The 23,585-nt window shown below is 36.3% G+C and overlaps 2 protein-coding genes across 2 annotated transcripts in view; both read right to left on the reverse strand.

Annotated features, from left to right (window-relative positions):
* Positions 1 to 3,610, reverse strand: part of LOC144434921 (aminopeptidase N-like) — a 15,205-nt gene extending 11,595 nt beyond the window's left edge. The window contains exons 1-4 of the mRNA XM_078123446.1: positions 2,961 to 3,610; positions 1,675 to 1,945; positions 1,394 to 1,514; positions 584 to 738 (exon numbers count right to left, since the gene is read on the reverse strand). Coding sequence (XP_077979572.1) covers positions 584 to 738; positions 1,394 to 1,514; positions 1,675 to 1,945; positions 2,961 to 3,610 — 1,197 coding nt within the window. The remainder of the gene's footprint in view (positions 1 to 583; positions 739 to 1,393; positions 1,515 to 1,674; positions 1,946 to 2,960) is intronic.
* A 2,635-nt stretch (positions 3,611 to 6,245) lies between these two features.
* On the reverse strand, positions 6,246 to 21,706 carry LOC144434928 (aminopeptidase N-like). Its single transcript, XM_078123458.1, has 17 exons — positions 21,048 to 21,706; positions 19,996 to 20,266; positions 19,201 to 19,321; positions 18,704 to 18,858; positions 17,245 to 17,358; positions 15,930 to 16,067; positions 14,926 to 15,057; positions 13,797 to 13,972; positions 12,505 to 12,593; positions 11,725 to 11,858; positions 10,910 to 11,113; positions 9,816 to 9,892; positions 9,248 to 9,355; positions 8,035 to 8,205; positions 7,469 to 7,585; positions 6,821 to 6,884; positions 6,246 to 6,566 (listed from the first exon to the last, which is right to left on the reverse strand). Exons 1-17 carry the CDS (start codon positions 21,704 to 21,706, stop codon positions 6,246 to 6,248), a joined length of 3,051 nt encoding a protein of 1,016 aa, XP_077979584.1.
* Between the last annotated feature and the right edge of the window lie 1,879 nt (positions 21,707 to 23,585).

Here is a 23,585-nt window from a genome sequence, read left to right on the forward strand (position 1 = left end):
GTCATCAGATAAGCAAAATGCTGCAAAGCATTGTTTAAAAACAGACCCGTTTTGATGGAGGGTCTATGGTTGAACTGAATTGACTCAGGTGTGTACTTGTACCATGGCAACACGTCGTAACAGATCAGAGGTCATCGCTCGCTCTCGAGCTTTGCGGCTGTTAGATTGTTACAGTCGAGGACGATTCAGCAATATAGGAATAAGTTGATGTATTTTTCTTTTCCTTTTAAACTTATATCATAGTACCTTTCAACCATTTGATTCATCAAAGGTCCCAGGATATAATCGAGAAATGATAATTTACACCCATACAATGCAGATAAACGTACGCGCTGGTCATATAGCCGTCTTACCATTTGTGACGCTGTATTGTGTTCTTGTTCGACAAAGAGGGCGTTATTTTGTATTGTTTTGTCAGATGCAAGAACTGTAGGGTCGGTTGGGTCATGAGAAACACGGAAATAAAATGGACCATGGGGGGGGGGGGTAATTCTTAGACCTTTTAGGCTGTCTACGAGTGAGATAAAAGAAAAACGGGAATAGTAAATTTTTAAAAATGTATTCATTTTACATATGTACTTACCATGTGGGCCAATTCGTGAGCAACTACGATGGCAACGGTTTGTTTTCTAGATGGCGTATTGACCTCAGGGTCATAAATCATAGTATTTTCACTGTACAAAATTAACCCCCAATTCTCCATAGCACCAGCCGCAAACTGTGGAACGGCAACCATATCTGTCGATAATGGAAATTGTGGAAATTGTGGATGTTCATCAAATTTGCCAAAAAATATCAATGATAACATTAATGATACAAACTGTGTATTGAAATAATTTTACGAATTTGAACCTCGTTGATAAAATAAAAAAGTTAAAAGTGACCTACGCATGACAAATAAAGAAATGCCATGAATAATCAAACAAATGTTATGACTGTACGTATGTAGTCTGTAGGCAAGCAGGATAGAATCTCAGACAACGACAGTTTTTTTTCTGAGTATTGTGTGATTACTGCGGTAGGATGGAAGAGATGTACCGTGCAATACGCACCCAGAGACAATTTTCCCTAAAAATCCCAGTTCTCCAAACTTTGAAATAAGGAAACTTGCTCCTGGCATGGTCCTTTTTGAAATCGATAGAAATTTGGTGGTTCATCAGCTTGCATTGTCTATTAAGGAATACCCCAATCTTTTAAATGTCCATGGAGTTACTAGTAACACAGTCTTCGGTGACCGTGATATTCGATTCTCAAATTGCTAAATCTTTATATCATTTTGACCTACGATGACCCCAGAATTTTTCTTGATTTAGCTAAAGATAGGTTGTCATTTTTTGAACAAAAAAAGTAACAATAAAAGGTTTATTTTCAAGACACATTCTACGTTACGTACCCATCTTAGGGAGAGGATATACTATTCCGTAATGCTCTTCAAAGAATCTTAGCATTTGGATACCAATATGAAGAGAGTAGTTGGCTGCTTCGATGTAGTCAGGCTGCGACCAGACACGGAACTGGAAAGAAAGATATAAATTTGCGCTTGAACTTTTAAGAAACTAATATAATTTTTAAAATCGGAAATTTTGAATTGACAGGGCTGAAAGATCATGGTGGTGGTGGTGGTGGTGGTGGTGGTGGTGGTGGTGGTGGTATATATACTGTTATTTCCATTACCGTGAATCCATTGTCAACGATTTCCAGGTATGGAAAGTCAGACACTAGTATAGCTAACAGGTAGGTTGGCATGACGACAGTTGTATCGAATTTAGTTTCTAGCCAATCATCTTCCAGGTAGGTTTCTTGAACTACAGGCATATTACTGAGAGCGTTTCTTCTGTCTCTGTGTACTATGATCATGTCAAACGTCGCCTTAAATCTTGGTTCGTCGAAGCATGGGAATGCTTTACGTGCTGCTGTTGCCTGGAATTGAGTGGCTACAAGATCACTATAGAAATGAATGGGAAACATTACATCGGATAATTAACCAGTATTTATTTACATGGACCAAATTAAACTATAGGAGTTATTGGATCTCGAGAAATTGAACTTCTTCAGATTGCTTAAAGCACCAAATCATGGAGTCATACCTGAAATTCAAATTTGGAATTGAACCAATATGACTCGTTTTCTATCTCTGATGAAGAATTTGACAATTTCGTTCGAGAAAAGTAGCCGAAATTGATCAAAATCTTTGCCATGTCATGCGAACTCATTCGTTTTTGGTCCTTTGAATTATTTACAGAATTTGGTTGTTAACCACTTTGATTTTAAGGAAATTGTCAGTCTTTTAGTTTCCAACAGAGTTTACCACAATATTCCGGTTATAGGAATGATAAAAGATTTCATGGTTTCGCCACTAGGAGTGCTGTTCACAAGCTATTTGTTGTCAGGAAGTGAGGGCCAGGTTAGTATAGCGTATTGTAGCATAAAGACAGCAGACACTAAGTTACCACACATTCTCTATGTTGTTCCTACGATCATATTTTATTAGCGACTACCAGTAATCAAACCATGCCTAACCACTACTGAAATACTCTGTTCTAGACATTCAGAGATCTTTAACACACATTTCTTTCACTGCGTCATGCAACTAGTACTAGTGGCCATGACACATATTTAGTCCCTCACTTTGCAAAATCAGGTGAGCCCTTATGCCTCAGAAACGGTTGGAACTTCAGTAGCCAATATACGTCGTAGCGCATAGTGTGAGTATGTTTTCTGTTAACGTTCTCTTCTAAAAAATTTCACATAGTGGCTTCTGAATTGATTTTATCCGAGAATTTGACTAGAAGAGTTTTGAACAGAGCAACAGCATCAGTTTTAACACTTTTATTTCGGCGGGGGGGGGGGGGGGCATAATATTTTAAATTGGGAATTATAGAAAAAAAATCATAACACGGCAAAAGTTTAACCTGAAATTATTTTTTATCATGTGCATATATATGTCACTTTATACTTACACGGCCCCTGGTCCAACATTGTAAAAACTCCTATACATGCCGTGAAAATCAAGGTTCAACGGCCCTTCGTATTTCATATGAATTGTGTAATCTTCTCCTGCCTGCAACGGTACAGCAGTTTCTATAAACACAAGTTGGAGGTCATCATCTTCGTACACGTTGGCAAGTTCTACTTCAGTTAACGTGCTATCCATGACATGAGTGTCATTTAAATGAACAGTCATTGATCGTCGATGTACCTTGATGGTGCTGGTTGCAACGTAACAATGCACTGAAATCAGTACATCTCCCTCAAACGAGTATTGCAGCTCTCCGTCTTCAGGGTCCAGGTAGAGTTTATTTGTCACAACGTAGTGACTTGGTCTAACATCGTCTGAAAGACGACCGTCGAATGGATCAACTTCCGCTGGAGGTGGGTCATCAGGAACGGCAGGCATCGGTGGACATTCGGTGTCATCAATAACGTTCATCGTTCCGGCACAATGACCGCTACTTCCACTGGGGACAAAATAAAACAGCAGAGCTACTCCAAAGAGAAGTAAAACTACCACAGCCACCAACAAGACGAATGTAGTTTTCGAAATATAGCAGCCATTAGATTTACTCTTTGAGGATTGGATATCCTCCTCAAATGGTTCCTTGCTAGCCATCATCGAATACACTCCCAAACTGAAGAATACAGTATCAGATAAATTGGACAGAGACGCGGTGATTCCTGCCAGCAGGACTCTACAATAACTGGACTAAAGGATATACTATTCAATTGAACTAACTTCTAGATGATAATGATAGAACATTCGTGATCATCCGCATTGGGCATTATCTTTTTACACTTTGGTGGTCTTCATCACGTGATGACCAGACAATAAAAATATCCAGGGGACAAGATAAAAATTGAACTTTTGTCTTGTAATCGGAGCAAAATAGTTTGGTTGACAGTATCATAGTTAGGGGTGAAGGCTTAACCTGTGAGATTACGAAAGAGGATTCCTACGACGCCATGATGAATATGTTACACACTATAAGGGCACTTTATTATGACCCTCATCATCAGTTCTTACCTCTTACAAAATTGATTGAGAATGTCTAATAGTCCTGTACATTTTTTTTCTATCAATGACGTTGCTTGTAAATTACATCAATGGTATTGGTTGTGAGGGCATTTTCATTGACGAGTATTTATATGATTTAAATATGTTAATGTATGCAGATGATGTTGCCGAATGTTTAGCCATACCGTATACATATATGGCAAACGTAAAAAAAATAATGTGTTTCCAATAACCCAACCGACCCTAGTTTAAGCTAAACCTTTAAAAAAAATTTAGAACAAAAAAGGTAAGAAATTCTTTTGTCTTCTTGATCTTAATGCATGTCTGTATTTATTCCCCAGCAATGTCTGTACATATTTCATCAAACTATCACAGAGGGGGTAATCTGACCTACATCTTGTTTGACATTGGGTCGATGCAAAAGATAGAAAAAAGTCCACTTCCAGTTTTGTAAATTTAGTGTTGCAATTGGTGGTAATGTTAGTGATCAATTTTGTCGTTATCCACAATATGTATTAAAATATTGGTTAAGAATACTTGAAATGACAAACAGATATCAACACTGATGTTACTTAAAGGTTAGAAGAAAATAAAGAGATAAAAACAGTCAATTGGGTTTACAACGTGAAGAATGTATCATTTCGTTTCGGTTTTGGACACGTGTTGTTAAATCAAGGGGTTGGCTCAGCCACTTATTTGAATACTGTTAACCCAAAGAATGAAAAAAGACTGTGTTCAATACAAACTTGGCATGATGAAATAACGTCCTCCCCCAAAACTGCCAACTTTCTCATCTTCCAAGTCAACTTTGCAACCTGAGAAATATTTAAGTTGTGTTTATCCGTATGTATATTTAGAATTGCAATCTCATTGTTCCTCTCTAAATCTTAACATTGAGAAAAGAAGACATCAAAACATTCCAGAAAACGTACGATATTGTAACTTCTGTGGGTGATGTAATGTTTCCGTTATAGAAAACGAGTGTCATTTGTTATAATTCTGTCCCTGTTCTGATGAACTATGAAGGACATTTCTATCAAGATGGTTTTATGAAAACCCTTCACATGATAAAGTAGCCTAGATGCTATACATGTCGACGTTCTCTTTGAGCACTGTCCTCTCGTAGTGATCATAACGGGTAAAGGAAACTAGACTAATTGTTGCCGATAATCTAAAAAAATGTCACAAAGTTAAGTGAACTAGAATGTTTCCTTTTATTATGCTTTCAAAATGCTTCAAAATGAGAACCTAAGTTTCATACAGTGCTTCCATTATCTTTTCTTAACTGTTTATTTTTGTGTTGTATATAAGCTCTTTAGGTCTGTGGCCTTTATTGCAAATAAATTTAAACGTACTATTCCCTGTAAAAAAAAGTCATATCACTTGTGTAGTGTTCGGGAGGGCTTTTTTCCTACTTTATTTAAAAAAAATAATTTTCTAACAATTATAAGGATGTACAATAGAACAAAAAACACACACAACACTAAGAATCGAGCCTCACTATGTTGTCAGTTTTCTGCCATTTCTCATTTAAAAAATAGTAATTACTATCCGACTTTGCTATTTTATATTCAATGTCATATTTGCATTTCAATAAAATGTTCAAATGTTAGAATTCTATTATTACATTTATTATTTTTTAGAGAATCTGAAAGTACTTTGCCTGCAAAATAATACAATTGATCATTAAAAAGTCCTCATGGTGTAAAATGGCTAAATAATTGCATAATCCGTTTAAATCATTAATTCAAATGAGTAAAACAGAATATTGTTTATACGCATCTATAGCTGTTTTGAATTTTTACAGTCGACAAACAGATGATCCCTTGTTTTTATTCTATCCAAAATTCACATACATTTCTGGCTATTCATTTCAATTAAATTGTTGATGAATTTTTTGCTGAAAGCAGCGATTCATCTGTGATATATTTTGTAATAATACAATATTTTCTCCATTCTGAATCAGTAAATGAAATCTACTTCAAAAAATACTTTATGGCCTCTGTGAGCTTTAAAGTGTGATTCAAAATGATATCAACAGTCCTCGGTCTCAATCTATGAGCAATCATAACTTTTATCTCCCTGAAGCAACTAGTGGTTTCAAAAGCTTATTCTGACGTATCGAGATAGTATTTATTCCAAAGTTAAGCTGACAGTATTTGGTAAGATGAAAGAAAAAGGTTTTGTAAAATCTCCATCGCTATGTTTCAACATTATCAGTAATTGTGACAAACTATCCATGATGGTGATTAATCAATTGATAAATGGCTTCAGATGTTCTCGACACCTTCTCCCCTCCATATTTCCCATCTTGAATGAGCGCTCCGTTGTCATAGCGACGAGATGAACTGACGTCTGGTCTCGGGATATCAGCTTTGGTCTCTTTGGCTGCACTGGTTGTCATGGTAGCCGTGACTTCAAGGAGCCATTCCTTCATACTGTCTTTGTTTCTGTTCATCCAGGCGATATTTGTCTCAACTCGTTCAACGGCGTCGTAAAATCCACTGGCGTCAGACTCTGACATGTCAGAGTGACGAGAACCGAATACGTTGAGCTGTAAATATTCATAATATACGGTGGCCGATAAGTGACAAGACAAAACACAAATTTGTAACACAAACATTTTAATGTTCAACACATACAGTGTTTAATATGATACTGTAAATATTCGGTCTTTTTAGCGCAACTGGCGTGCTGCGGATTAAAGATATGTTTGCAAACCTGCAAACTCTCCGTAAGAAACTTTTTCAGATTTAGCTAATCTAATGATTAGATGTATTAATTAAATGTACACTAGTATAAACTCACCTGATCAAGGTCGTACTGAGTATTCATATAATCTTTGAAGTTCCAGATAGTGTTATAAGTCAACCTGGAGTTTATAAAAATATAAAAGCAAATCTTTACGTAAGTATGCCTGTCTGTCTGTCTGTCTGTCTGTCTGTCTGTCTGTCTGTCTGTCTGTCTGTCTGTCTGTCTGTCTGTCTGCCCGCCCGCCCGCCCGTCCGTCCGTCCGTCCGTCCGTCCGTCCGTCTGTCTGTCTGTCCGTCCGTCTGTCTGTCTGTCTGTCTGTCTGTCTGTCTGTCTGTTTGGCTGGCTGGCTGTTTTTCTATATGTAACCTTAATTATCTATGTTGATAAATCTGATCATTCGGTCATCATGACTGTAATATTTCTATATGACAAACTCTCCTTTTTGAAAATTTTAAATATTCAATTTATTACAGGATTATAATGTTAGGCTTGTATTAAAGTCGTACTTTCAATCTTTTTCAGAGTCTGGGGACCTTAAATATTTAGGTAACATACTAGCTTAACACAAAATCATCCCAACCAATATAGTAGGTATTTTTCATCTAATAGTAAAAATCAAAAATAACTAGACAATATGTAAGTAAATGATTTAGTTTGTGTGAAGACCAGTTTCTGACAAACATGATTTGAACTACCACCTACCCTAGGGTGTCAAAGTTGTTCATGGCATAGTCCCATGCCAAAGAATAACCAACAGCTGACTTGTCACGTATGTCTGTGATAACATTTGATGCAACAAAGTTGTCATCTTCCAAGTACCTAGAGAGACAAACATTTATTATATGACTATATATATAACTATATATATAACTATATATATATATATATATATATATATATATATATATATATATATATATATATATATATATATATATATATATATATATATATATATGACATTCATGAATTGGTATCGTTATCCTTATAAATTATGCACAAACTGCATATGACAAAGGTAAATCATAAATATATAATTTGTTGTTTACTAAATAATGGCAGACTTATACAAAGGTTTAATTTTGCCTAAACTACCTGTACAAGAGTACTATGTACTGTTTGTATCTCCAAATCGAGTATGATTCCAGGCTGTATTGCCCTATATAATCCAGATGACATATCATATGTTTGTATTACATGGAGGAGACACTAGATGCCTGTCAACATCATGAATAATATTAATTGATAAAACAGATGATTGGAAATACCTCTGCAGTAGCCAGGATTTTTCTGTGCATCCCATGGCGGACTGTAGTCTGTTCGATTCAGTTGTTCCCGGATTATTATTAACTACTTCGTCATAAGCAAACTCCCATTCGTCAATGCCACCGTGTCTGATAGCTGTACAGTAGACTGTAGACCGCACCTCATCACGGATACTAATATGAAAAAAATGTACAGAAATATATACGTCTTGTCAGTGAGAGTTTCCTGGATGATCGTACACATGTACACGATTCTCTGACAACGAATTAAATGAGTACGACCATCGCGTCTAAGGAGTTTTACTTATTGGCCGAGGATACATCTAGTGACGTACCTATTCTGATATTCGTTATAACAGAATATACATGGTCATATACAGCAAAGAGGGCAGCGCAAATTACTCCGAAATAGTGATGGCGTAGGTATTGTGTTGTAAAAATATAAAACCACAATTCAGTTTTAGGCCTATATGTAATCACTTTGTACATTCGCATTTTGTCCTTCAATTACTTAGCACACATCCTCCTCTGTTTGCTGTTAGAGTTTTGTAACACTGTTTTTCCTCCCTTCCCAGCAGGATAAAATTGAGAGGTCCATCGACATAGACACACATCCGTAGTTAAGTATAACGAACAAGCCTTGTTTTAAGCTATTGTAAATAAACTATCAAAATTCGTGAAAACATCATAATCACAATTTCGAATCTGCAAGTACGTGTATTTGTATATAGTGGAAGATAAACTGAATACGGAGACGAAGTATATATGGAGTTAAACTGAAACATAGACTGTATTTCCTGACGGTCCCGAGTTCGGTCTCACTTCAAAGCAGAGCCACCTGATGAGAGACAGATATGCTCACAGCTCCACGGTCAAACCCAAGTGTGTCTAACCTCCGATGCTCATTCTCGTATGCAAACCAAAGCTGTTATTTCTTCCGCGACAATGCGAAATAACTAAATAACCTCTTGGTGGTACATCCTGGACGGAGCCGTAAAAGAGGCCGTGGTTTGTCGACGCTTTGGTCGTAATCATGATGATGGTGCGAAACCAGTCGAAGATTGAAACCGATTTTGTACTCAATTACTACTGATTAATAAACTGTATACATTCCTCACCTGCACCTAGTGCAACAACATGAACGAGTCGAAAATACAGCAAGAAGCTATTTTTTATTTCTAAATTTGAAAAAAAGAACTGTAATCAAATAACTTACTTATTTTGTCCAGATGACATCCAATCTCTGTATTGAGTTAAAGCTTCGGTGACGCAATCTGATTGGCCATAGATACAAGCTGTGTCAATTGCATTGATACGCTGGAAACTAATCAACATTATAATATTAATGAATATATAATTACTCATTTACATATGTTGTAAATCCCCATTCTTATTTATGATAAGGAATCGCGAAGGTTTCACGAATGACACAACTTTTTGCAAAAAATCGTTGTTTTATTTTTTACATTTCACACCGTTTTGATGGCCAATTGTGAAAATGATATTTATACATTTTATGCTCCAAAGTGTTTGTTACTTCGAATGGAAGAATCATGAATATTCATGTTCTGCTACAGCATATGCATGTCTGCTAATTAAAATAAGACAGTTCGTGTTCATGGTAAGGAACTACACTGAACAGTGAATGGGTAGCTTGTTCAAATGTATTCCTCGGTAATCTCGCGTAATGTAAGTGATGTAAAATCTAGAATGATTCTCCATAAATTAAAGTTTTCGTAATACATTCATTTTCTGTGCTTGCGTTCCCTTTTTATAACACTTACTAATCAAGATGGCCGCCAAGGGAGAAGTCCCATCCGAGTGATTCATATAAAGGTGTAACTTGGTAACTCCAGTACATCTGGAGAAAAAAGACCAGAAAGCACAATAAGAACCTCAACATCAAATTTTGATATTGAAACATTCTTTGAAACAGGAGGCTTTAAAGACAAGGTAGATACAATAGTATTGAACATTTCAATTTTCAACGATTTTAATATAGTAATTCTGTACAGTCATTACCATTATTATTATTATTACCAGCCAACATATCTTTCAACATGCACGTGATTATGGAGACGATGGCAACCTTAATGATCAACAAGGAGAAAAGGATTACATCAATCTTTTAATGGATGTATCTGTATATTATTTTTAATTTATCTGTTTGTTTGTTTGTTTGTTTGTTTGTTTGTTTGTTTGTTTGTTTGTTTGTTTGTTTGTTTGTTTGTTTATTCATCTATTTCTCGAACATGACTGACAAATTCTACCAGAAGCATAGGATGTTTGCAGTAATTGCTTAATACTTTTGACATATTATATTCAGTAAATGTTCCTTATCCTTTTTTTTGAATAGGAGCCGTATGTATCCAAGTGTAGAGGCTATCCCTGGCTTCGAAACTCTTCTTATACTTACTGCCCAATGAAGTCCTGGGTGACATTTCCAATTCAAACGAAGGCATCACGTCTTTGTTAATCAATTCCAGAATTCTAACCAATGATAAGTTAGTGTTTATTGGTGGACAGTTACACAATGTCCAAATATGGTATGGTTGTCAGATCAGGACACTACTTATACGCTGTTTACAACTTTACATCATTCTAGCAGTTGGGGGTTTACTCATTTGCATGAACGACATTTGGTTCATGATTTCTCATTGAGCTAGACAGGGTAAAGAGAGATCTTGAGATTCGAAGCCACGGATAGCGTGAAGGGGAAAATTACGAATGAAGTCCAAAAGATATCAACTTTAGAGAAAGCGGGTAGGGGTGGTAGTATGATGCAAAACTAAAGGAGTTTACATTTATTTTCTAATCCTTCATTGATCTCTTGACGCCACGTTTGAAATGTACGATTAGCTATTATATGTTTGCTTACCTCGAACAAGTAAAATTCCGATGTTCTGAGCAGCATGTCATGTGTATAACCTAAGCCGAGGATAACTGTCTCCCAGACGACGTAAGCAAGCTCCTTATCCATGTATTCAGTTAATCTCAAGGCATTGACGTTATCGGTATGGAATGGTTGGGAAACCTTGAAGGCATCGTCAATCATAGAGGCACGTGATTGGTCAGTTATTACCTAAAATGAAGAGAGGTCCATCGTTATGATATTTGACAAAACAATTAACGTTTAAATCAAGTTCGGTGAATTTTCCGGGTTATTTTCTACAGGTGTATATTGTTATCATCAAACATTAATATTGTGTAGTGTGTAACTCCAGAATAATAACATGACAACATTTTACATGACATTGCATGACATTACGTGACTTTGCATGACATGACATGACATGACATGACATGACATGCATTACATTACATATTTTGTAGAATCAAACATTGATATTGTGTGTACCTCCAGAATTACATTCCATTGCATTACATTACATTACATTACATTACATTACATTACATTAAAAGAATTGTTTTCATAAACGAACAAAGAATCTTTGATTATTTAGTAGCACATTGCTACCACAAAATGCTCTTCAATTACTTCAAATTAAAGAGCACCTCCAACGTCGCACGACCAATCTTCAATCTATATCAAGGTACAAACTATAAACCAGAATGACCGACAGAAAATGAAATCCTTTGGAATTTTATAACCTTTCCAAAGCTCAACGTGGTCAACACAAGTTACACAACAAACATTTGAGGATTAAAAAAATGCACACATATCCAACTTACTGAGTGGTCAGTTTTCAGCTGTGTGGCTAATTTCTGCCAGTTGTCGTCATCATAGTTAACGCGGTAAAATCCCCATTTATCAATGTTGAATAACACCCAGTCATTGTCTCCAACGCCGACAAGATCCAATTGAACTGAAATGTACAAACATCCGGGTACTTTCTAAAGGGTCTATTATTAACATTAAATTTTAAACAGTTTCTTTTAATTTCAGCATAGGTTGGATACTTATTTTATTTACTTATTTAAAATTTGATAATATTTATCATTTTCGCCAACTCCAAAAAGACTCAACTGAGATTGCGCGGAAATGTTAAAGTAGAACTTATAATTACTATGATATATGCATCGTATCCAAAAATAATCCAACCCAAACAAATTTACTTCTGCGTGCAATGTCGTTATCCTTTATAAATCACACGACATGAATAATTCGGTATTTGTAATCGTCCACTATTCCTAGTACGCTCTAGGTCATTGGCTTCGGATTATCAATATCTTTACTCCAGGGCCTGATCGCAAGTGAAATGGCTGTCTGTCTGAGGTTATACATGTATTCCGCTGACGAGTATAAAGTTAGTCTCAGATTCAGAATCAGATTCACGTTGACAATATGAGGCTACATATCTTTAGCCTCGACATTATCATTTCTTGTTTCACTGTGTTTGTCTGGTACCGGTGTTATCGTGATTTTTCGAATATGAGGCTGAATATGAGACCAACTTTATTATATGTCTTCCCCTGCTCGTTAGTCTGGGCAGACATGCCAATAATACTTACTAGGATCTTTATAGAGGAGGTCTTCCTTTGGCTTGAGGAAATCCGGATTGGCGGAGTCGGTGTAAGTCAGGGGGACGTACCATATGTACCTAATATCAAATGAAACGTGTGTTTTGTGTAAGGGTCACTATATATTTTACGTAAAGACATACCTCTCGATCTACATGAAAGAGGTGAAACTACAGTTTGATGTACGCCCCCTAACCCCCCCTCCCACAACGGTGTACAGTATCCATTCTGATAAATACTATACATATAGTACAAAACGTCATCAAAGTACAAATGATAACTTCAAGAAAATAACAGATTCACCTGGTGAAATTCTGCGAGTGGTAAAAGGTGCAACTGGCACGTTGTTTAAAAAATGTTTTGTTAGGTACACTTATTTATTCGTAATATCGTACACCGTGAACAGTATTGCATCACCTGTGGGTACACGTATTTTTGTTGTTGTATATTACGATAAATATCAAATCAAATTGATTTTTGGGTCCACATGCAAAAATCAACGCCCTCAAAGGAGATCACGATTTTAACCTGTTTTTCTGCTTATTGATTATATCAACTATTGATTTGACAGTCATGTACAATGTCAAATTATTGGTATATTAGTATATTTCAGAATATATATTGTGGTTGTCTGATCGAAAAATGACACTCCTGTTATAACTAGCCTTTATATGTAGACGGATACAAAACCTCGCTTTTGTTCAATATTTAAACTTGCCACTGCACTACCTTCAGATTATATTGACTACTAATTAACAGATATAGTGCATTTTAATAAATAAGCCCCCCTCCCCCCCCCCCGAAAAAAGAAAAGAAGAATTGTTTCTGGTCAGGACAGTTTGTCTAAAATGGTGCGATGACGCAAAACTCTTTTTGTTTATACACAATAAACATCTCACTCTACTATTTAGAGCAAGTGTGTATGTGGGGCAGGTGTCATGCTTGTTTATGATTGGCTCTGTAAGTTGTCTTCACTGAAGTAGGGAGGGGTATTTTTCAGTTTCCCCACGGATGTACAGACTGCATGGTCTGGACAAAAACAAAAACGAACGACGCGATGGTATTTAAGTGATGCGAGCGCTGACCAGAAACGTCTTTTTTTGGCCTAATTGACCATTTTTTGGTAAATATATCTTTGGTTATTGAATGAAAAATATGTCTCAGTTGCAGCTAGTGCCGGTTTAAATGAAAAATTACTAATTCTCTATTGATTGTATAATGTAAAATGTGAGAATTTGTCTCTAGTGAAAACTTTGAAGTCAAATTTAATTCGTCATACATACCCTGCGTCTGGATGTTTCTCATCATAGAAATCATTAGGATCTAACATGAAATAAGTCTGTGAAGCAACCACGGTACTTGTACCAGTACGAGTAATATTGACAACGGGATGACCAGCTTGTAATACCCAAGAATCCATTATACCTTTTACTGGAGTACCTTTGCGATCTTGATCAGCCTATGGTTATATGTTAAAATGAGGGAGAGTGAGAATGGGAGAAAGGTGGACAGTCAGTCAGTCAATCGGTCAGGCAGTCAAGCAGTCAGAGAGGCTGATGGTAGGCAGGCAGGCAGCATACATACATACATACATACATACATACATACATACATACATACATACATATACATACATGCATGCATTCACGCACACACGCACGCACGCACGCAGCCATATGCATGGGAATAGGGCCGGAGGCTAGGAAGATTGGATACGATGAGACGGAGATATACAAAAAGACAGAGAGTCACACAAAGAGAAGCGTCGACGTAAACATCTGCCCTCTTTACGACACCTCTACCTAAAGTTTTGTCAGGGGAAAAATCTGCTTTATTTTGTGAGAATGAGAGAGGGGCAGGTAGGCACAAATAATAACAAGCAAAATTCAGAATGTACACAGTAGATTTCGTTTACGAAAATGGAAAATAATGGAAATTAAAAAAAACCACGATAACATTGTCGAACGTGATGCTTAATCTACCAACAGGTTTATGTGACACTTTCTAATTCTTCTGTACAGATATATCTTACGCTAAACTAAAACATAATTATATTAGCCCTTATTGTCTATAAACAACCTCATATCTACTCCCCAACACACCTAGATAATATTACAATATGTTAAGGTGCTTTGTATCCAAATGACAGTGTTGATTATTAAAATCTATGCATAAAACATCTGACCACTGAGTGATGAAACATCCCATCATCTCGTTTTCAATTCCAAACAAAGCTACTGCCCAGTAGTTTTTGATATTAAGTGTTTGGACCAGAAACCATATGGACTTCGGTTTATGTTACTAGGCGTGTCTATAAATATTGTCAAAAGCGTAACCATGGCAACAGTCGATGATCTATCTTCAACTCAAATAACAACAGAAAAGTTACAATAAAAATCTACCCAGGCTTACCTCAGTTAACGCCGCCCATAAATCATCTGTCACCGTATTACCATACGCATGCGCATTTAGATAGTCCTTGTGAGCCTGGAGTACTATATCTTCGTCGAGTAAAGCCCTCAGTTGTCGCACAATACAAGACCCCTGTAAACGACATGGGAGAGCAAGAACAGATTTGAGAAACTAAACAATCATTCTTAATAAATACAACAAAAACCGACCCACTTTCAACATATAGTATTGCCAGTGTTGTTGTTGTTGTTGTTGTTGTTGTTGTTGTTGTTGTTGTTGTTGTTGTTTTAGCTGATAGATAGCATCAGTATTACCGTCTGCCTGATCACAGTGGGAGTAATAGAGTTTTTTTGATAGCCTACAGTTGATTGTCATTTGAGACAGTATAGATATGTCCTACAAACACTGCAATTACAATAAACTCAATGAACCACAGGTTTTGGTCTGTCCAGCACATTGAAACACTTATGTTAGTGTTCCCATAAATAATTCATCCATTTGGAATGTTTGTCCACAAATTGCATGCAGTTAACACAACAGTGGTTTTACTGTGATATTTGTTTTCAGTTGATAAAATTAACACAAAGGTTTAAACTTCAAACTTGGTGTAGATGAAGTAAATCAATCAATCAATTAATCAATCAATGAATCAATCAATCAATCAATCAATCAATCAATCCACTCATCCATTCGTCTATCTATCCATCCATCAACCAACCAACCAACAACCATCCATTCATCCATCCATCTCATCCGTCTGTTCGTTCGTTCATTCGTTCGCCAGTCGACGTTCGTTATAGTCATCCACTCACTCACTCACTCACTCACTCACTCACTCACTCACTCACTCACTCACTCACTCACTCACTCTCCCACCCACCCACACATCCGTCCGTCAATTAGTCGATCAACCAACGGTGCTAAACAGTCAAATTGTTCACCACATGGTCCATGTAATTGAAATCCTATGGATACAAATGTAACAGACAAATAGTGCATATTACCTTACTATATGTGATGGAATCAAACATACTGTTGATTTCATTGCTCCAACCAACTTCCTGAACAATAGGCCTAGAGGACGATGACCTGGAATCAACCCTGTATGCAGTTTCCATGTCCATAACATGAAACGAGTCCCACTGAGGAAATGATACATCGGAATTATTAAAAACAAAACCTTCTTATTTTCAGCAATAATATGCAATTTATTGCACTTTCATAGGTTGTATAACTACGCATAACGTGGGGATGGGGGGGGGGAGGGGTGCACGCATATTTTAAAGAAACAGCTAGTTGGCATGGTTAGGGGCACACATTTTGAAAAAAAAACAGTTGGTATGGTTACGCTTAGGGAGTCCCTGATAGGACAAATTGCATATTATTGCTAGGACAAAATGGCAGAATTTCGCGCTGCATGCCTTCATTACGTGCAAATGTGTACATGTACATTACAACCAAATATAAGTTTTATAGATAATGATTGCGAAGGTTATTGATTTTAAACTTTTGTTTGTTAGAGAAATTATATTCTTTGAATATAAATGAGAGACTCAGAAAGGAAAACCACTTAATAAAGTTACTTCGTACGACTTCATACATTCAAATTTTAAACACGACTTTAAAACACGATATATAGTTAAAATCTCATTTTGGCAACTCAGTTACTGTTAGGAGTGTGTGATAACTAAATGGAGAGCCTGTAAGTCAATTGACCATATCCCGATTATCAGAAAAACAAAAGATTGTGTAATTTGACCACTAGGAGCGCTGTTTGGATGCAGCTTTTGGACAGGAAGGTAGGGTCATTATAGTTGAGAAGTACATTGTGTAGCCGCCACAAGTTTTAAATATTACTATTTCCAAGGTTTTCATTCATGGTCAGAAGTCAGTGATTTTGCATTTTTCAGTTCTCTGCTGTATTTGTCCTCACTTTTGTGTCAATCATGTATTAAGGATCACTTCGATTTCGATCCTTCAAATCCAAAAATGTACACAATTAACATTTTTTATTTCCAATCGTTTAAAAAAATATCAGACGTGCAAGTCTTTTTTCGATTGACTTTAACTTATTTTCAACCAGTGAGAGTTTTAACACTGATTCAGATCACTTAAAATATAGGAACTCATGGAGTTGTTTTAGCCCGATTCATATACAGCATGTCATTGTAACACTCATTTTGTTACATTTCTGTTGGCAATGTCTTGCTACATAGATAACCGGAATATGGTTAATTTACCCTGCCAATGCCTTCCTCGTCAGCTTCAATATTATGCAAAGGTTAAAAATTCAGCAATAAAAATGATCAGCACACTCACAAATTTCCAAGTCGGTTCTACTTGGTCCACTGCCATATAGGTAAGGAAACTAGCATAGCCTTCATTCAACCATAAATGATCCCACCAGTCTAGAGTCACCAAGTTTCCAAACCACTTTGTATGATAAAAAAAGAGGAAAACAGTAAACATTTCATGTGTCCATAGCAGTGATATTTAGCTCTCTAAATTGACTGAATGTAGGGTATTACAATAGTGGGTTCTGGTCGATGATAAACAATACCTTATACCTGTCCACACTCTGTACCATAATCTAAAGGTAAACATTCTTACTGATGTGGTCGTATATGTTGTATACCTTGAGTATATAGTTGCCAAATACGCGGAATAAACTCAAATCTTGTATAATCATAAGATTACTTTTAAATTGGTCATATGGATGAGGATTGGGTATTTATTTTAGATTTCGTATTTATAAAACAACATTATCATAGCTCCGTACTTGAGAAAAGGATGTGAAACAGCATTTACAAAGTCTGGATTTGAAACTCAATACATTGTAAAAAGCTTCTCTTTTTTTGTAAATGTGTAACACGTTTTTATTGGACATGTAGTAACAAGATTTTACACATTTATCAACATTTTGCAATTTATTGAGTTACAAACAAGGACTTGACATATGTTGTTTTATATTGATTTTCCAAGTAGGAAGCCATGATGATGAAATTGTTTTATAAACTAAAATAAAATCCAGAATGAATAGTCAATCCTCATCCATATGACAATTTTAACAGGTGGATGACGTATGGGCTAAATGACAAATGACGTCAGAAGGATACTTTAAATAATTTGCAATTGATTTATCAAAGGACCCACATTTCACTGATAAATGACAATTTTCACCACGATACGCGCCATCTTACCATATATTAGTGGCGTTGTATTTGTATGAATCGGCCACAGAGGGCATTATCATAGTAATTGAGTAGCTCGGGTCATTAGAAATATATATACATTGTGTAAATACACCCTATTCATGTTACTGTGCAATGGGGCTCTGTTTGATGCAACAATGCAGAAGCCAATCAGAAACTGTACATGCTACACTTTAAGATAGCAAGATTGAATGAATACATCTTCGTCAATGTGACATTTTGTCTAATTGAATTGAACTGAAGTGCTACCATAGTGGCGAGACATCAAATGCAGACGTCAAAACATTGGCGCCGGCGTGCCCGTATGTTCAAGTTGTTGCAGTATATGTATATATACATAGTTTATTTTGTAGTCTGGAAATTATTATTTTGCTAACTTAATATAGAACATGCTGTTTCTTATTGGTTTCTGTGTAGATGTATCAATCAGAACCGGTGAACGGCACGGTAACCTGAAACTGGTTGTAAATAGAACTATTGTTAGGCCCCTTTAGGCTGCCTACGAGTGACACAAACGAATAACAAGAACAGTACATATAAAATACATTCAATGTACATGTACTTACCATGTGGGCCAATTCGTGGGCAACTATGAGGGCAACGGTTTGTTTTCTAGCTGGCGTATTGACCTCAGGGTCATAAATCATTGCACCTTCACTGTACAAAATTAACCCCCAATTCTCCATAGCACCAGCCGCAAACTGTGGAACGGCAACCATATCTGTCGATAAATAGAAATAGTCGATTTAAATCAAATTTGCATAAAACATCAATAATAACCTTTGGTTAATTAAAAATATGCATTGTAAAATTATCTAGATGAGAGAATTACGCATTGAATCCATTTCTTTGGTGACCTGGTAAGGCAAATAAATAAATATGATAACTAATGAAACGAATAAATGTTATGATAATAGTGTGTATGTATGTATGTATGTATGTATGTATGTATGTATGTATGTATGTATGTATGTATGTATGTAGGTAGGTATAGATATAGGTAGTATCTCAGACAACGAATTTTTTGTCTGTGATTTGAGGTAGAATGGAACATGTTACGTACCCATCTTTGGTAGGGGGTATACTATTCCGTAATGCTCTTCGAAGAATCTTAGCATTTGGATACCAACATGAAGAGAGTAGTTCGCTGCTTCGATGTAGTCAGGCTGCGACCAGACACGGAACTGGGGAGAAAGAGGTACATTTGAGAGCTTTTCAGGAATATCTTCTTTTTTTTAAAAATCAGATGACTTAAATTAACATGACATGAAGGTCGCGATGGATGGAGGAAAGGAAAATTTAGCAAATAATTCTAGCAATCTCATTGTAAAGTTTCATTTATGTGTAATTCCTACATATCGCAGGTGCATCGCTGATTAGACTTTACCACTATGACACAGGGAGCCTAGGCACCGTGTTAAAAACAAATAAACAAACAACCAACCAACCAACACGTTGTTTGTATAGATAGTATAATATAGAAACATACATGTATAGTATATTATTTTCAATAGTATATTGGCCTGTATATACATGTATACATATAGTTATCCATAAGTTAAAATGATATTTGATTTACCCATGCATATTTGTGTGTGTGTGTGTGTGTGTGTTTGTTTGTTTGTTTGTTTGTTTATGTGTGTGTGTGTGTGTTTGTTTGTTTGTTTGTTTGTTTGTAACATGGTTCGTGGGCTCCTGTGCGTAAACTTGAATGATTTGTAAACGTATCTGCCATAGCTTTCCAGGAGGTCATACCATTGAAATGATTCATATATATAGTTTGTTTTGTCTTTCTACATACATTTGAAGTCTATATCGGGAACGTGGCCATATACTCTATAACTGTTATTTCCATTACCGTGAATCCATTATCAACGATTTCCAGGTATGGAAAGTCAGACACCAGTATAGCTATCAAGTAGGTTGGCATGAGGACAGTTGTATCGAATTTAGTTTCTAGCCAATCCTCTTCAAGGTAGGTTTCTTGAACTACAGGCATATTACTGAGAGCGTGTCTTTTGTCTCTGTGTACTATGATAATGTCAAAGGTCGCTTTGAAATTGGGTTCGTCGAAACATGGGAATGCTTTACGTGCTGCTGTTGCCTGGAATTGAGTGGCTACAAGATCGCTATAGAAATGAAAAAGAAATGATAATATTAATAATAACTATATTAGTTACGTTTTGATGTGGCGCTTTCCATCTCTGTGGCTCATTACAAAACGCCAACACTGCATGAAAGGGTGGCGTTTCGGGTTCCATACACAGGCCAGTCACAAAATGGAACTGTAGCGATTCCGGATTCAAACGCCACCCTTTCATGCAGTGTTAACATTATTACCACGAATCGACCATCATTACTCCACATAATTATTGAGTATTTACAGGGAAAAATTAAATAATTGTATGGGATTCATCGGATCTCAAAAAATTGAACTTCTTTAGATTTGCGAGGGTCATATAGCGTTATTTGCATGGAATGAGTAGCACTGGAAACTTGAACTTGAATCAGCATTACAATTATTTCCTAGCACTATTTTATCGATTACTGAAAGAATACGCCTATCATACGAGTTTCTAATTCTGACTGGTCCATTAAAAACGAAAACTACATAAACTGTTTGTTCACCATTTTGTTTGCAAGGAAATTGTCGATCTGTTAGTTGCGAGCAATTTTTATAGTGGGAGTATTTTTTGTTCTCTTTTTTTGACAATATCGCATTATTTTTGTTCTTCTTCTTGTTTTTAACTGAGCATGGATGTTAGTTTATAGAATTTACAAAGTAACTAGCAAACAGTGCAAGACTTAAAGTTCTGAAGCGTAATAGGAATACTTTAGAAGAAATTCATACAATGACGTCAGTTGTTTATATGTCTATCATAGACAGCATACCCATTACTTCATACTTACACGACCTCTGGTCCATCATTGTAAAAACTCCTATACATTCCGTGAAAATCAAGGATCAACGGCCCTTCGTATTTCATATGAATCGTGTAATCTTCTCCTGCCTGCAATGGTACAGCAGTTTCTATAAACACAAGTTGGAGGTCATCATCTTCGTACACGTTGGAAAGTTCTACTTCAGTTAACGTACTATCCATGACATGAGTGTCATCTAAATGAACAGTCATTGATCGTCGATGTACCTTGATGGTGCTGGTTGCAACGTAACAATGCACTGAAATCAGTACATCTCCTTCAAACGAGTATTGCAGCTCTCCGTCTTCAGGATCCAGGTAGAGTTTATTTGTCACAACGTAGTGACTCGGTCTAACATCGTCTGATAGACGACCGTCGAATGGCTCAGCTTCCGCTGGAGTTGGGTCATCAGGAACTGCAGGCATCGGTGGACATTCATCGGAGGTGTCATCAATAACGTTCATCGTTCCGGCACAATGACCGCTACTTCCACTGGGGACAAAATGAAATAGCAGAGCTACTCCAAAGAGAAGTAAAACTACCACAGCCACCAACAAGACGAAAGTAGTTTTCGAAATATAGCAGCCATTAGATTTACTCTTTGAGGATTGGATATCCTCCTCAAATGGTTCCTTGCTAGCCGCCATCATCGTATACACTCCCAAACTGAAGAATACAGTATCAGATAAATTGAACAGAGACGCGGTGATTCCTGACAGCAGGACTCTACAATAACTGGACTAAAGGATATACTATTCAATTGAACTAAATTCTAGATGATAATGATAGAACACTCGTGACCATCCAAATTGGGCATTATCTTTTTACACTTTGGTCTTCATCACGTGATGACCAGACAGTAAAAGGAACCAGGGGACAAGATAACAATTGAACCTTTGCCTCTCGTACAATCGGAGCAAAATAGTTTGGTTGACAGTATCATAGGTAGGGGTGAAGGTTTTATCTTTGAGACTGCGAAAGAGGATTCCTAGGACACAATGGTGAATATGTTAAGGTTATGAAAAAAAGGCGTATAAAAAATCACTAAATCTAACCTAACTGTTATAAATTGATTCAGACTTTGTCGATGGACACTAACTTGATATCTTTGTTATTTATAACTTTACTTTGAAAAGATTCCTCTATGGTATATAAAGGTGATTGAACTTGTCACAAAGTTACGCTTGAAATCGCCGACTCATCAAGAAGAGAAACATGATGTTGCAAAACAATCAGGTAAACTACTTAGTAAATAAGGCTATATGTAGACTGCTTCATTAGTTGTAACAGTGTGATGAAAATAGTTGTAAAACTTACAAACGTTAGGCAACTTTTAGACGTGTATGTCCGAATATGTAGAGAATTTGGATTATTGTTGAAAGTACTACAACAGGAGACACGCAAGCAGTAACACGAGGGATTTGTGTGATTCATAAACGGAACTTGAAATTCGTTTGTGAATGTAGCTATGAAGTATAGCGGCCATAACATTGTTCTTATGATACGATGAATGTCTGTCATACTGTCAACGTGCTGTGCCGTGTGTTATTAATCCAATTCATCATTTATTAATTGTAACGTTCACTGTTTGTAATAGGTACCACTTGTTACTGCTTCCACGTCATCGGTTGTAGATATTAAAGGGCAAACTAGCCTGAAATGCACATTGCCCCGTTCTAGAGGAAAACACCCTTTTAATAAGTACAAACTCCACGTTAAACTCTGTCTACTATTGACTCGAACTAATTAATCGAATTGAATTGAACAGCAATATGTGATAAGACAGTCGTATATCGTTATATACATATATGGGTTATGTAAACAGGTGAGGCGGAATGCATCGTAATATTTGTGTTAGTGCCCATCTTCAATATTTGTCACCCTGACAACGTTAACACAATGTGTCTATTTACATTTATTTACAAGTCTGGTGTTATTTTGTGGATACTGCACCTATTTTGTTTGTTAATAAGATCTTTGACAGGGTTTCCATCAATGTACGACATCACCAAAACACCATCTGCCTTAAGCTTACTCACCGACTTTCAATCAATATGATACAGTTTCTGAACAAGATATAGGAACAAGTGTACGTGTACGAATAACTATACTTCTATACGTTGTAAGGATAACAACGCTTGCGAGGAACTTCATACAACTATAAACGTGAAATGACATCATCACCCCAATTTGCGTTTAAATGTTATCTTTATTTCACAGCGTATATATCAAAGTTCAACATATGAGCTGGACATTGTACGTACATTGGAGTTCACTGCAGCTAGTACGCTTCTGTGTCAGGAGTGAGATAACTGTATGATCACATAGACAATCTATAAATGCGACGAAAATAAGTATATTACATTATACAAAATCCACATGACAATAATTTAGTACCATCAAATGTCAAATCAAGTATATTTATACTTGACATCAAACTTATTTATTTACGGTAATGAAAACTTTTAAAACTTGCATTTGTTTCTGGTTACTCTGTATCAATCTTTAAAAATTCAAAAGGATTGT

The sequence above is a fragment of the Glandiceps talaboti genome, chromosome 1 (genome assembly GCF_964340395.1).
Source record: "Glandiceps talaboti chromosome 1, keGlaTala1.1, whole genome shotgun sequence".
NCBI lineage: Eukaryota > Metazoa > Hemichordata > Enteropneusta > Spengelidae > Glandiceps > Glandiceps talaboti.